We start from the raw sequence: 16,229 nt of genomic DNA on the forward strand, positions 1-16,229 counted from the left end.
CATTTGTAGAACATCTTCTAGCAAGACAAATGTTTCTGAAGAAATCAATAGCTGTAGGCTGTGTTTAAAGACAATTATTTCAGAAAGCACACAAGCAAAGACTAATGATTTTCAGCAAACATTCATAAGTGCACAAGCAGCAAGAGGCCTTCCTAAGAAAGGGCAGAGGGTTCAAGGCAAAGCAAGTAAAACAAGACTACTGAGAAAATTCAAGATACAGTGAAAGTCATTAAGAACCAGATCTTAGCAAAAACCCTTATAAGGTTTGCGAACATGACTTATGACTACATAAATAAGGACTTCACTTTGTAGTCTGTGCCTCCCAGCCACTCAGAATGTTGGGGCACCATCTTCATTCCCTCCATTATTGTCTGGAGACAACACAGAGTGTCTAAAAGAATGCTTCCACAGGAAACAGAGAAAGCCCCCATCTCTCCTTCTGATAACCAAAAAGTCAAAAAAATCTAGTGTCCACCCTACTCCCTATCCCAATTCTTCATCTTTTTTAAGACCTGTGGACATTCATTACTTCAAACCCCAGTTGGGTATTCGCTCATGTATATATAGTTGGAGAATTTTATGCCCTTTTAAGTCAGTGTCAAGAATACCCTGACACAATGTATCATCCATCTAAGCATATGCTGCCCATTTGGGAATTTACAAGTCTATAGAACACATCACTTCATTAAATCAGTCTTAGAAGCACTAGTCTACATAATAAAAAGATTCATGTATTAGGTTGGAGACATCACTGTATTGTTTCACCTTCTGATATTTATAGTTTCTTTGTGATAACATTTGTTTAGTAGAACATTCACAGATACACCCTTGGTGATCTCCTATCTCCAACCATGCTCAACCTTCCACACTTTCATCGCCCAATAACCTATGCGGATGGGCTAATCCACTACTGAAGGCAAAGTCATCACAATTCACTCCTTTCCAGAGAGTCTGACTTCTGAAGTCTGACTATACTGGTAAAAAAAAAAAAAAAGCTTTCACCTATTAACGGGAGTGGGGTTACAAAGTATTTGTAGAGGACATTTTATACGGAAGCCTTAACAATGGTTTCCTCTGTGTGTCTTCTGAAAGATGGAGTACTTGTCTCTCCTATCCCTCACGACATAGCTACATTTTTTGTCTGACTTATTTATTGGCACACAATAGAAAGTCAATAAGAATTTATTTAACTATTGTTAAGGGGGCTATGTAATGATTGAAAGAATGACAGAAAGCAATTTCTTCTATCACTTTAACATTCAGATCCTCTGTTATCAGGGGCATGTGATACTCTGGAACAGTCTCCATGAGTCTTTGAAGCTGGGGAGATTGTGCTTCTCCTGTTCCCTCATGCCGGCTGCTCTCATGCTGGGCATGAGTGACTGCTAGGATGATTTCCTATACCTTTTCAGGACAGGGAAGCACATAGAGACGCTTTTGACAGGTGCTTGGTTTCAGCTCGTTGCAAGTACAGAAACATCACTCCAAATGCAAGCCTTCGTGTTTTCTGTTGCTATCATCATTATTAGCATAATTATCTCCATCACTCTTCTAAAGTCCCTTCTGGAGTGGTTCTCTTATACTAAGGAAGATTAATCCCCCCAAATTAAGCTTGATCAATATATTTAGTGAGGCATAAACAGTATGGTTAGTATTTGATTAAAATTCCTATCTTCACTGAATTTAAACTGTAAATATATTGAAAAGGATTCATGGTTGTTCATCTACTCAGCATATCTCTCTTCTCCTGTGCTCAAAGAACTTCATTCCTCAAATATTATGATGGGTTGTATACTACTATAAATTAATGTCATAGAAACTTTTGAAAAATAGATTTTATTCTCAAACTGTTAACTTAGTGATAGCAGAACATATGCAAAACTACCTGACTTTATTTTTTACTTTTATATGTTTTAGTAAACAGACCACAGGTAGGAGTGTTTACATGTGTTTTACAACCATTTTTAAGGTTAGAGGTTATTTTTACTGTGGTAGATTTTCATGTTTTATGACTTTAATTAAATGTCTGATTTCACTCTGAAGTAATACAATGTAAGACAGTATAAAATCCATTTTAATCACTGAATTTGTAGATTATTTTGTGACTCGTCAGAGCTTATTATACCAAGGGGCTGATAACAGAGGGAGAATGTTAATAACCTGTAGTTTGTCAAGCTCCAAACTGCATCCTAAAGGATCTCTCTCTCTCTCTCTCTCTCTCTCTCTCTCTCTCTCTCTCTCTCTCTCCTCCCCTTCACAAACCAACATCAGAGGTTCACAGTGAAGAATTTTGCTGTGGTCTAGGGAGTTGCTCGGTGTGGAAAATACTTGTTGAGAGAAGCAGGGAGTGCTCAGTTGTGTAAGATCCCTCAAACCCATGTCAAGCCAGGTGTGGTAGCACCTGCCCTAGACAAAGAGCATCCAAGGCTGCCCTCAGTACTCACTGTAGGTTGATGTCTTTATGCAGGTGAAGCCAGACAAGATAACACGAGCCCTGTCATTGGACGAGAAGGAAGGGAGGCAGGAACAGAGATTTTAGAAAGGAGGGGGAAGCAGGAGAGGAGGAGCTGGGAGAATATAGCGGCAGATGTTAACATTCTTCTCTGCGTATAGATCCAGGTTGATATGAATATTTTTAAGGGGTGGGTGTGTGCAGGATTTTGTGCTGTCTAGATAGGCAAATTATATCTTATCAATTGGATCAGAGGTTATTGTGTGGTGTGTTCTTTCACGTGGTGAATTTGACTTCAAGAGAATGTGTGGTAGCACGCACCAAGCCTGCCAGAGAATTAGGATGTGTATGCCTGGTGTGGTAACAACCCACCAAGAGAACTGTGAATGAAAGCAAAGCAGTGTGGCACAATGCCATGCTGTTACAACTCAGGGACCACCCAGGTCAGAGGGAAAGCCCAGAAGAAAAGCCTGGAGGAAAAGCCTGGAATGGTACATGTTTTCTTTTTTACCTCAACAACTCATGAACATACATTGGCAAGCATACACCTTTGTCTTTACACATGAAACTCATGCTTCTGCATAGGGGTGCACACATGAACACAAATTAAAAATAATAATTATAGAAAAACCAACTCTTGGTAAGGCTTCCTAACCTGTCATCTTTAAAAATGAAACCTAATTGTTACAGAATATTTGACCAGACTGTGAACCTTGAGATTGGGTTATTTACTGGAAAACTCAGTCTAGCACACACCTTTAATCCAAGAGTTTTCTGTTTATTGTAAACAGGGTTAAATAAAGGTCAAGAGGTTAAACAAGCAAGCAGTAGACAGGAAGTGAAAATAGGAAAAAGCCATAGAGAGTAAGAGGAAGACAAGGGTAGAGAAATACACAGGAAATAGAAAGGAGAGACCTTCAGTTTGAAGAATTTTTGAGACAGCATGGAGAAGGATATCCTTTTGGGGATATCAGTTGAGGAGAAAGGTCAACTGACTGCTCTCTCTGCCTCACTGAGCTTGCAGGTTTTCACCCCAGCATCTGGCTCTGGAGTCTTTAGTGGTAAAATTGAATGATGGAGATTGATGGAGATTTTGTTTAAAACAACACCCAATACTTACTGTCTACACTTTAACCAGTTAGTATTTCTACTGCACAGAAAAATGTCTCTGATGTGATCTGAGAGCTGCACTATGAATAACTGATGGCTTTCGTGGATGAAGAATCAGTTTCTTATAATCATGAGACCCTCCGGTAGGTCTGCCATGCTCAATGGACCAGCCAATACCTATGAATATATGAGTAGCATAAATAAGACTCAGTGGATTAAAACAAAGAGACATGAAGTCCATGGGAAGGAATTCAGCAAGGGTTGAATATAAGAGGAATTAAGAGGAAGAAAGGGGAGTAAATATGATAAAAATGTGATGCACATATGCAAAAAAATGTACTTTTATAAAGGCAAAATATACAACCCCATAGATGCAACTTCTCAGATATCCCAAGTGTAATAAAGAGCACTAATAAAGACACATTACATATTCGTGGTCATGTTAATGACCATAAAACAAACATAGTTTACTTCAAAAAGATAGCATATTCCAATTCTTTGAGAAAACATATCTCAAGTTAGTTCTTGATATCTTATTATCTTTGTAACATTAAATATATCCATCTAGCATCATCATATGCTTGGCCAAAAATTCTCTTCCATTTTAACATGTCATTGAAGTACAAAATGCAGAAACTGAATCAACCACTTAATTATAAAAATTCTTGATTTCTATTTCTAAATACTCTAAAAATCCTTCCTTTATACCACGCACATTGTATAGGTAGAAACATGATAGGTAGATAATCAAATGTGTAAAATGGTATGGCAAACATTATACACATAACAACTTGAGTGAGAGAGAGGGCCTGACATGCCTGATGTTAATTTTGTAAACGGTCCTATATGAAACCTTTATAAGATACCAGGGGACATGATGATGGTAAAGATATGAGAGACCCCTTTGCTGAGTCACAGCTACAGGGAACTGAAAGAAACAACAGGTCAGGCAGGTTAGCACTCTGGCAAATTGAAGGAGTAGAAACCTGACCAATGTGTCTGCCCCTAGGGAGCAGGGAACAGATTAGGAAAAGTGTTCTTCAACCAATATTCCAGAAGAGTACTTCTTGAGTTACTGGGCTATGAAGGAGGAGAAGTCAGTGTAGCCTAAAGACTCCTGTGGTGTGAAAACAGAGTTATTTTCTTCTCCTGTGGTACACAAAAACCTGAAGTCAGTGTCTAATGACTCCAAGTCGTCCCCTCCTGTGACTCCATCAGTGTGTGACCTACATGAAGCATGAAAACTCTCTTAGGTCTTAAGCCATCACAATGTAGAAATTTTCTTTTCTGAATTTCTAGCACTGGTTTTTACAAAAATTAAAACACAAGATTCTTTATCTCCCTCCCCCACTTATCCATTCTATAGCCTATTCTGTAAAAGCCATCACCTGTAAATTGTTTCTAATTGTTAGGATCTTTTCAGTTCTACAAAAGTTACTCATAGAACGTAGTTGTGTGGACAAATCTCTTATTTGAAATAGGGGTTGAGCACGTCTGTAGAGTCCTTAAGTCAAAGAATAAAAACTTACTTGATTTGATATTAGATAAAATATTACCCAAACGAACAACAAAAAACAACCCTTGAAGAGAACTAGAGAGATGGCTCAGTGAGAGAGGCCTCTACTGTGTAGGCAGGCACAGGACCTGAGCTTAAATCCCATACACACATAAAAGTCCAGGCTGAGCAGAGCACACCTACTACTCCACTAATGGTGCAGAGAGAGACAGATTTTAGCAGCTTTAGCAGTTAGTCAGTGTATCTATCTGAATAATCTCCAACTTAGTGAGATGCCCTGACTCAGATAAATAATAGGAAATAAAAAAAAATAAGTTGCACATTGGTCTCCATATGTGTGCACACATACAGACACACACGGATATACACACATATACTCATACACATATACACACATACACACATGCACACACAAAGGCACATACATTCACACATAAACGCATACACACACACACACATATATATATACACATATACACACATACATACATATACACATGTACATATATATAAAAATAAATACATGTGGGGCAAGTGGACTGTAACACCAGATAGAAGAACTGGTAAGCTTGAGTGAGTCCAAAACCCATAAATCTCAAAATTGGGAATGGTAGGAGTGGAACTAATTCCCTACCTAACTCTGCCTGCTCTAGAACAAGTAACCATGACATCCCACAGGGAAGACTACAGCAATCAGTCACTTTGCACAAAAACCTAGAGTTCTCCATGCTTATGTGGTATCTAAATAGGCTCCAAGCATTCAGCCAATGAGCTTCCCTTCCTGGGCATTCCTTCCCGCCAAAGGTATTTAATCCATGGTTCACATTGAGTAAGGTGTATGCAGTCACATATGCTATCCAATAAAGCATTTTAAACAAGCAAGAGCTGTCTCTTCATCAAGGATAGGGGAGAACGGGGAGAGGCCTTTGTTGTAAAGAACCCCATACACCTTGGCACTCACTCTGTTCCCTGTCCCCTTCCTTCCTGGCTTGTGGAAATGTCTACTGGGGACCCCAGTTCCCAAGTCCCAGCAGCATGCCAGTAGCACCAGGGTACACAGGAGACTGGAAACCACAGCCATCATCCCAGGCTCCACTTTTCCCATCTGGGAAAACAGGAACTGAGGACCCCCCCATTACAGACTGAGTTTTGCTTTCCCTGAGTGGCTTGCCGGGGCACTTCAGTCACCCCAGCCACAAAGCAGGACACAACCCAGCAATACACACACACACACACACACACACACACACACACACACATACACACACACACATACACACATAGGCATATACACATAAACACATATACAAATATATATACCATACATGAATGCATATATATACACATACACACACCCCAATTAAATATCATTCTTCCTTGTATTCTTCAATCTGCATAGTCATTTGTTCTGAATACATGTTTAAAAGAAAGATACTTAGCTCCTGAGATTCAACAAAGTTGAGTCCACTTTCTATGCTGATAGATAGCTCTGAGTGCAGAACTGTGTCAGCATCAAAGCCCTTTTGGACCAAAGGGCTCTCCCACTAGTCCTATGACTATGACTGTTTGGAGAGAAAACATTTCCCTTAAAAACTTCAGATGGAACATCTTTCTCCCAGCATGAGGTTCTGTCACCTGTTGGCTCTTTGTCTGTATCCTAACCAATGTTTCTCAACGGATGTTCTTACCCTGGCCACCCTGACTGCCAAAGTCAGAAGTCACTTAAACAGACACAAGGAAGGAAAGAAGTGTGCTTGGAGCATCAGGTCTCAGTTATAGCTAACCAAGGCCAGAGGGGCTTCTGGGTTCCCTTAAGTTCCTTTCCTTGTTTTGAGAGAGAACAGCAAGAGACCTACTACTGAGCCCTTCCTACCAAGGTTTGGCTTAAATTTACATATGAAGTTAGTTACCTTTTAAAACAGGCCTTTGACTGAGTACCCCTAGGAGGCTCCCTGCTGGTTTTTGTTTGTTTGTTGTTGTTTTGTTTTGTTTGTTTGTTTTTAATATATTGATCCTGACACAGTAAAGCAGTCAGGACATTTCCCAAAGGGGCAATGTTTCAACTGGGAATCTCTGGGCAGACGCCCTTGGAGTGAAGAGCAGGGTGACTAAGTGACTTCAGGACATCTGTTCAGTGGCGAGAAATGAAAAGGTGCTCGTTCTGTGTGCTTAATAAGTCCCAAATGGTGAGGGGAAAAGATGCTCCACAGTCAACAAAGGAGCTACAAAGCCGGAGGAGGCTCACATTTGACAACAGTTACTCCTGTGGAGTAAAAAAAAAGTGTTCCCTGGGGTTGACAGGGAACTGGTGTCATTAGTGCCGGCACTATGGAAAGGAGCGCAGTGGGTAGAAGTGACATAGCACTTGAGAAGTACCCCAAGGCCCAGGGATGACAGTGTGCATAAAAGCTGCAGCTCTAACTGGAGATCTGCGATCCAACATTATCACAGGAGCATCTGTTTTTATATTAACCCCACCTGAGAGCGTCTTTTCAGCCTACTTTCATACATTTTATGAACTCTCATTTGTAATCCCAAGACTCTTTGGAATGTGGCCATATAAACGAAACTTGAAACAAATGAAGGAATAAAGGATGGATTTTTAACATTGGTTCAGTCTCTAAAGCTACTGTATAAAATAGTCAAAGAGTATGCCAAAGAGTACGTTACAGCTTCCTGTTACCTGTTGGTGAAATGGCTCAGAACGCCCCTGGACTATGAAAGCAAACAGCATCCTTATGCAGTGTCAGTCATTGTAACCAAGGTAACCTATTACCAAAGCACCAGGGTAAGAATAGAAACACCAGAAAGAAAGAAATAGAAGTAGTTTGATCTGCAGAAGAAAAGGCATCCAGGAGAATGGAGGTTCTCAGGAAAGTGGAGGTTGGAAAAAGGTGTTGGCAATGAGCACATGTGGGCCGGTTCATGGCTCCTGTTGCAAATGTAGCAGAGAATGACCTTATCTGGCATCAGTGGGAAGGGAGGCTTGGTCCTATGGAGGCTTGATGCCCCAGAGAGGGGGGATGATAGAGGGGTGAAGTGGGAGTGGGTAAGGGAGTGGGAGAATTAGGAGCATGAAGGGTTAACAGAAATCTCAAGAGTCAAAGAACTCGGAGAAAATTGGAATTTTAATATTAAACTGTTTTTAAACAATTGTGCAGAGGAAAACAAATAAGGGAATGGGGGGTGGTTGGATTTTTGGAGAAAATGGTCAATATTTGGGCATTTTTTATTAATGATTTACATGAAGGAAATATAACTCAATACTTCATATCTCTAGCTGACAATATGTTGGTGTAGGAAAGAATCAACTTGGAAAGCCACTAGACACATTGCATAAGTGGTTATTTAAAAGATTAAAGAAGTCTAATTGAATGAGAATTTAGGCCCAAGAGTAATAGTAAAAGTTGTCTTTAGTCCAATGGTCCCTGAGTCTGAAATTGGGGAAAGTAAGCCAACAGAAATAAAACAGCATATAAATTGCCTAAAATAACAACTATGTTATTTGACTTTCAATTCTATTCTGTTTCTATTCTAACTAAACCCTTTTGAGAGGGTTTAGTTAGAATACATTTGCCGCAGTTTCAGTAAGCAGTGCCTGTCTGTGGCCTCTGGATCATCTCCTGCCTCCAGCTTCTGTCCTGTTCGAGTTCCTACCTTGGTTTCCCTCAGGCATGGGCCATTATCTGGAAATGTAAACCTTTCCTCCTAGCAGCCCCCAAAGGAACAAAAAGGTGGGTTGAAAATTAAACAAGCACAAGTTAACAGAAGTAGAAATTTTTACCTTGAAAAAAGAAATGGTTATAGAGAAAAATTACTTCCTTGTAACTATAATTACAACAAATTATTCTCCTGCCCCAGACAGGACTTCTGTATGGGAAAAACATGTAGAAATAACAGCAAGGTCATTTGATTTGCTATATGTAAGCAATGCACAAAATAAGGAAAAATAAAAAATACTGGAACATCTACTAAAAGGGGTTATAAGGTTATTTATTTATTTTTTTTTATCCCTAGACAAACTTGAAGAAAATGTGGCTCCTCTCTCCTGGAGTTTACATGTTAGCAAATGTTTGTTTTTACCAAACATCCATATAGACATGGTTGAAGTGTTGTGTTCAATCACGATGAGACTATTTTGTGAAGTTTGTATATTGTTATTAAATATTGCATTTGTGTCCAGGATCCAAATATCCTTCATGCTTTACTCAATTGCAAATACGCAAGGTAAAAAAGAAACCAAACACACACACACACATACACACACACACACACACATACACACACACACACACACACACACACACACACCTGCTTCAAGGGACCTTGCATGTTTGGAATGATCTTTTGGCTACAGTAGTATTGTAACATCACACATCCAACCACACAACCACATCTTTGTAGATTTTCCCAACAGTACAGGTGGTTCTGGAATTACAATGGAATCCTAGTAAAAGCACCATTAAGCTGAAGATATTGTAAACTAAGAACTGCATGGGACTCATCTAAGCTATTGAAGCTCATGGCACAGGCACCCTGTAGAATCAGCTTCTTAGCATCATGAAGAGTGGAGAACAGTCATTGTGAATACCCGTACACTCCTTGAGATCATACTGGACTCACTGTTAGGCCAGGAAAAGGCCAGATTTCAAGATTAGAATTATTAGAAGTATGCACACATTCTTGAGATTAACCACTGTAACTGGGAAATCTGTATATATCTGGGGCTCTCTCTATGATACTCATTGTTAAGTTTACTTTTGATAAGTCCCAAGTCCCAAGATCCAACACCTTCACACCTTTAACCTTTTTCTTACAATCCTTCCATTTGTTCAGGTAGGCTTCAGAATGTCTCCTGACTCTCCACAAGGCTTGCAGACGTCTCCATTGTGTAGACCGCTATGACGATGGGGCCTCACACAGACACTCCCGATAATCTATTCATATATTCTCATCTACTTCCTTCTTCCCAGTTCTGCAGCAGCTAATTTCTGTGAACGATATTCACGCCTACACACTTTTCTCATACCTTCTACTGAGTCTTCCTTACTGCATGTACCCACCACCCCGCCCAGTATTCCTTTATTTGATGCCAGGCGCTTCATTGGCTTTGAGCAGGAGGCCCAGGTAAATAGCCCACAGTGTAGTATTTAATCAAGGATGAACAGCTGGATAAATCTCAAGATTTTGTTCACCTCGGGTGAAATAATTCTGAGCTGTGTTCGACAGAGCATCAAGAGTTCAGCAACAGAATCAACACCCATACTGATTCATAATAACCCTGTCGAGATTTCCTTACACCTGGCCTCACTTTCTAAGGCATCTTGCTCCCACACTAGGGAGAAAAGAATTTCATACCTCTCTCTTGCCACCTCCAGTTGAACTGTCATGAGAAATGGTTCTTTCCTCTCCTTATGTAAGCATTTTTTAAAACAAAAACAAAAAAACCTTACCTTAATAATATCTTAAAAATGCATGGCAACACTTGAGTTAAAACAAACAGTTTTGGCCTCTGAATATGCATCGTATACACAACCCATGATGTAGTCACACCCTTGGGAGAGAGTTTTTTTCTTCTTCTTTTTCTTTTTCTTTTTTTTCCCCCTCAAATAGAGTAATCCCAGATTGGAAGGTTTAAAGGGCTTGTTGTTCCTATCAGCTTTAGAAGTCAGATTCCTTGCAGAATGTTGTGTGAGTCTATGGTCTAGGAAGGGGGCGGGAGTTGCCCACAGGAACACCTTGTTTAAGCAGTGGGATCTGTCTTGCTTGTCAGGGAGAGCGAGCACGTTATTTCTGAGTGTTTTATTTTTTTATTTTTATTTTTTGGCTCTTGATCGTGCTATGAGACACCTGTATAAAATGAGGCTTCTCATTTATCCATATGCTCCGGGTTAATGTGCTCTCTTTGTGTGAGTTATAACCAAATATGTAAGTCAAATGACACTAGATCTGGCTTGGGAGAAAGACTGGGATTTTGAGGTACTGACAGATTTCAGAACTAATGTTAGACCACAGAAACCAAACATTTCTTGGCCTCCTTCCAGGCATACCAGATGGTTAGGAATTCTGAAATAAGTCAAGAACAAGTAAAGTGGGCTTACCCGAATGATCATGACTGAACACCTGATATCATGGATTGTGTCATAGATCTTCTTTGAGATGTCCACAAACTGATTGTCATCGAGCGCAGTTAGTGCATTCTTGCTTAAGGCATCCAAGGCAACATTCACTTGTGTCACGAACTCTGGGATCACTATGAAAATAAGTAATAAAGAGATTAGATCCATTGTATTTCTGGACTCCTACAGCTTCCCGGAAATGCAGAATTGTATTTTAAATGAATACCTCATTGCTAGATTTTTTTTAAAAAATATTTTCAGTAAAGAGAATCAAGCATTATGGCAGAGTTATTTTGACCTCTGGAAAATAAAATCAATGAGGAGTATAGTTATAGAAATATAAAATAGTCTCTTTTTTAGGTTCTGCGTCTTTTGATCAAGCTTGAGAGCATTTCTCATTTCTAAAGCTATTGAATATGAAGCTCAGGAAATTGAAAAATTGACTTGATGTGGAAAATAGTTGGGATAATGACCATAAAGATATTTAAAGAAAGAGAACACTCGGCTGGCAACTTGGCTCAGTAGGGAAGTTTCTTGTTGCCTATTCTGACAAGATGCATTTGATATCTGGGTTCCACAGATAGAAGGAGACAACTGAACTCCACCTGTATGGTGTGGTTTGCATAAACAGTCACATATAAGTCAATGCCATTAAAGACTGAAACCAGTAACAAAGTGTCTGAGAGGCTAAACAGAAGAATACGTAGTTACTGATACTAATTTTATCTCATAAGAATTAAAAGTTCTGTGAATGTTCTTTGGGTAAGACTTTTCCTTTATAATAGTAAAATAACTTGACAGCATCTTATGCTCGGAACCAGTAGAACACCAACTATGCACAAGGAAGAATAGTCTTAGGTTAATCCATAGATAATTTCTACCTTTGCTCTTTAAGTTAACACATTAAAGTAAGTATGAAATTAAAAAAAAAACAAAACTCCAACTTTAAATGTAAGTTAAATGGGGCTAGGATTTGAATCTCAACACCCATATCAAACAGCTCAAAACCAGTTTAAGCTCTACCTTCAAAAGAGCTTAATACCTTTCGACTCTGCAAACCTTCTTACTGGTAGCCTCTTGAGGTGCCCCAAAGCATACATTATTATTCTGAGAGACAAAGACCTAGCCAAGCCTACTCTTGAGGTAATCCATTAGTAGTCAAATCCATTAATGAACATATTAATGGATGAATCAGTTTATGAGGACAGTATTGATCACTTGAAGTTTTCATTGGGATCTTTCTTTTAAGATCTCATAATGAGGATTAGGTTTCCACAAAATTTTGAGCAGAACTAGCCATAATCAAACCATTTGATTATGTTCTACCTTCTACCCAGTCATTCATTGGAAACAGGTAAATAAATAATAAACCAAGTATTTTCTCTGACCTCTTCATGAGCTCTATTTAAATTTCAGGTGTAATATACTTTGTCATCAAACTACATGCTAAGTCCATTGCATGCAGATTGTACCTCTACTATCCCTAGCCATCATCTCCTTCTTAAGTCCATTCTCTGGTTCTACTCCTATAGGACCTGTAGAAATATGCCCATTCCTTAGGCTAATCAAACTTCTTAATGAACTGACTTCTTAAAGAAAAAGCTTTGACACAAAATCTCCAGTCAGCATGTTGTTTTCCCAAATAAGTCATGTCATTACTGTGATTTTCAGTTTTCAATGACTTCTTGAAACCTTTTCTTGTTTGTATCTTAGCTGCCTACACTGAAAGGTACTAGATACATATTTTAGTGAGTTGAGTGGCTGAAGAAATGAATAAAATATACAAGAGCCAAACGTGGGGGCAGTACTTACTAATCTGCTTGCATTTCCAAGAGATTTAGGTATTGTTCATTTCAGAGGTACATCAGAACATATGAATTCAGGCTTCTAGAGCATTCAAATATATTAAATGAGTGACTATTTGTTATTCATTCATTGATTCATTTTGCAGTGGGTAGAGAGGTGGAAACTCTGTCAAAACATATCTATGCTATTTCATATCTCATTCAGATTCTAGTTGTGAAGACAAACACCTACCCATGTCACTGAGGTAAACAAATAGCTTCTAGTTCTATTAGCATCATTCATTCACCTTAAAAAATAGTGAAGTATTGAGCGCTGTGCTCTCAAAAGCTGCTACTGTCTGTTGAACAAAATTTCCAGCACCTTCCTCACTCAAAACTCTTTTATCAACATGCAGGCAACACATTAAGTCTCAATTGACACTTTCAATCTGTTAGCATCTCTCGTAGAGCAACGCTGTCCCCATCATCTCTGTTCCTATTCTGAAGAACAGATGGGATTTCAACTTTTTCCTTAGTGTGCAATGCATTTTTCCTTTGTTACCTTAAAGCTCATCTGTGTCTGTGCCTTACCTAGACCATAGTCATGTGGTTGTTTAGCTCTAACCAGGAGTAATCGTTTTTAATACTTTCAAAGAAATAAAAGTGAATATATTATAATCCTTAATCCTTAAATCTTAAATCCTTAATCTACCTGGGATTAAAGAAAATGTAGTTCTGGCAAGATGGCTCAGTAGGAAATGGTGCTTTCTGCCAAGTTGGAAGACCCCTGGCACCCGCCTTTGGAAGCAGAGAATTCATAGCCACTACTTGTCTTCTGACCTACACACATGCGTGCACACACGCGTGCACACACACACACACACACATACACACACACACCAAAGCCAAGGACCTAACAAATCTATGTTTCTCAATCATTCCTCAAATGGAGGTGTATATTAAATAAACTCTTTCTAATCAATGGTAAGGAAGATGAACTCCTGAAATTTCAAGTATAGATTTATGAAAGAAAGGTGGACTTGTGGACAACATCTTCGTTGCTTCTAACAAAGATCTTGTCTACTTAATCCACCAAGTTTTAAACCCATTCTAGACTCTTTTTTAAAATCTGGGCTTTCTCTCTTCACTGTGTTCAGAGTATGCAGAATGAAAGCTAACTTTCATTGCATGGAGAACAGACGACAACCTCAGTTTCAACTTCAACTTATTTCTGTTCTCGCTTTAGGCAACTGACCAATGACCTTCCAGGGACTTTCCTGTCTCTGCTTCCCCTCTTTACATCTAGATGTAGAAGGATCTCTGGCTATTGTTTTGTGCTTTACTTGGGTTCCAAACTTCTAGCCCATTCTGAGTGCTGAGCACCATCTGGAACACTTTACCTACATGTGTAATGTACTCCTCACAGAAGCCTGAGAAGTCGGGGATTATTACCACCCTGATTTAACTAATGAAGAAACTGAGGTCATACAGCCAATCTGTGAAAGGCAAGTAATTGAGACTCTGGAGCCTGCTCTCTGAACTCCACATCTTCACTGTCTCCTTTTAATAAGTAAAGTCCCTGAGGCTCCTACACCATAATGCTCCTGGGAAAATTAATGTTAATTTCCTGACAATGAGGTGAACAGACCTAAGAAGCCAAATTCTACTAAACCTTGAGCCTCTTTCTGGTGGTAACCCGAGAATATTTTATCCCTTCTTAATCCCTGCTAAATTTATTATGCGCATTTGAAAGTAGATGAGGGTGCATAATTGCTAATTAAATGGGTCAGAAAAGAATTCAGACTCATTATGGGCGATGCTTAGAAATGACGTCACCAATCCATGCTGTCAATCATTGATAAACTCATATTAAAATATTTATAATTACATTTCTATCTTTGAAGATTACTAATGTACAGAAGTTGGCCTTTGAAAACTCATATAGAGTTAAGTCACTATCTCATTACGCTCTGCCTCCGCAGCTGGGGGTGTGGTGATTTATAACAGAAAGTACAACTAATCATAGAGCGGCTTCGATAATTACTTCATACCCTTTGTTTCCATTTTATTTAACACGAATGTTATAGTTCATATTCATTTAATATTTATGAATCTAATAGAGATCTTGTAATAGGGATTTGTTTGAAATCTCCAAAAATATATAGTCTCTAATTCCATGATGGGAATCTTGCCCCTTTTCAGAGGTGTCTCATGGAGACTAACTCTGACCACTTAGGACAGACCACACAGTTAATCAGAATAGCAATTCTGTTCTTACAAATACTGTTCCTGCTTTTAAGCAGGTGGACCATGCTCCCAAACTAAGAAGTAAAAGAAAGGAAAGACATATATTTTTAAGTGATTTTTAAAGAAATGTGTGTGTGTGTGTGTGTGTGTGTGTGTGTGTGTGTGTGTGTGTACATACGAGTACAGGTATCTTTGGAGGTCATTGGATCTCCTGAGAACAAGTGTCATAGGCAGTTGTGCATTGCCTGATGCAGAACCACATTTTCATCCTCTATAAGAATAGCGCGCACTTTTAACCTTTAAGCCATCTGTAGCCCAAGATGGAGTTGATAATGATGCCCTTAGACTCCTACGGAGATACCTTCTTACATATACTACTCTGAATACTAAACAGGCTGAGGGTATACATTTGAACACCTCCAGTGGCAGAAAATGACTCAGTCTCCAAGCTTTTACTTTGATGTTTTTCAATTTTAAGCCACATGTTAATATTAATAAATATTTGAATTATTTCAGGGCCTCTAGACACCTCTGGATAGAAAAACTTATTTTAAACTTTCCTCAAATCCCTCTTTATTTAAATCAGTCATTTTTTTAAGTAATTTGAAAATTGAGATAGTTAGAAGCTAAAACGGTGACTCAGCAAGTTAGAGCATGAACTGTTCTTGCAGAAGATCTGAGTTCACTTCCCATATTTGGTGCACCAATAGTCTCCTATAACTCCAGCCCCAGGGGACCTAACGTGTTCTTCTGGTCTCTACCTTCACCCGTATTTCCATACACATACACAGACACACATGAATACACATGATTATAAATTTTAAAAAATCTTACAAGAGGGTCCTCTGGCAAGGAGTCCTTAATGAGTTTTCTGTATGGTTTGAAAGGCTACAAAGTTGTCTGCTAAATTTTTTTCCGAGTTAATGTCTTCTAACATTTCTATTATTAATAGCAACTTCTTTACCCTAAAACTATTCAGAATACACCAATTTAAACTTTTA

The 16,229-nt window shown here is 38.9% G+C and overlaps 1 protein-coding gene across 6 annotated transcripts in view; it reads right to left on the bottom strand.

The window, feature by feature from the left end:
- The window catches only part of Ctnna3 (catenin alpha 3), a 1,585,684-nt gene that overhangs the window by 286,818 nt on the left and 1,282,637 nt on the right, over nucleotides 1-16,229 (bottom strand). For all 6 annotated transcript variants that reach the window (NM_001426985.1, XM_039099277.2, XM_008772944.4 and 3 more), the window contains one exon: nucleotides 11,180-11,331. In NM_001426985.1, coding sequence (NP_001413914.1) covers nucleotides 11,180-11,331 — 152 coding nt within the window. The remainder of the gene's footprint in view (nucleotides 1-11,179; nucleotides 11,332-16,229) is intronic.

Source organism: Rattus norvegicus, chromosome 20 (genome assembly GCF_036323735.1).
Source record: "Rattus norvegicus strain BN/NHsdMcwi chromosome 20, GRCr8, whole genome shotgun sequence".
In the NCBI taxonomy this organism is placed as follows: Eukaryota; Metazoa; Chordata; class Mammalia; order Rodentia; family Muridae; genus Rattus; species Rattus norvegicus.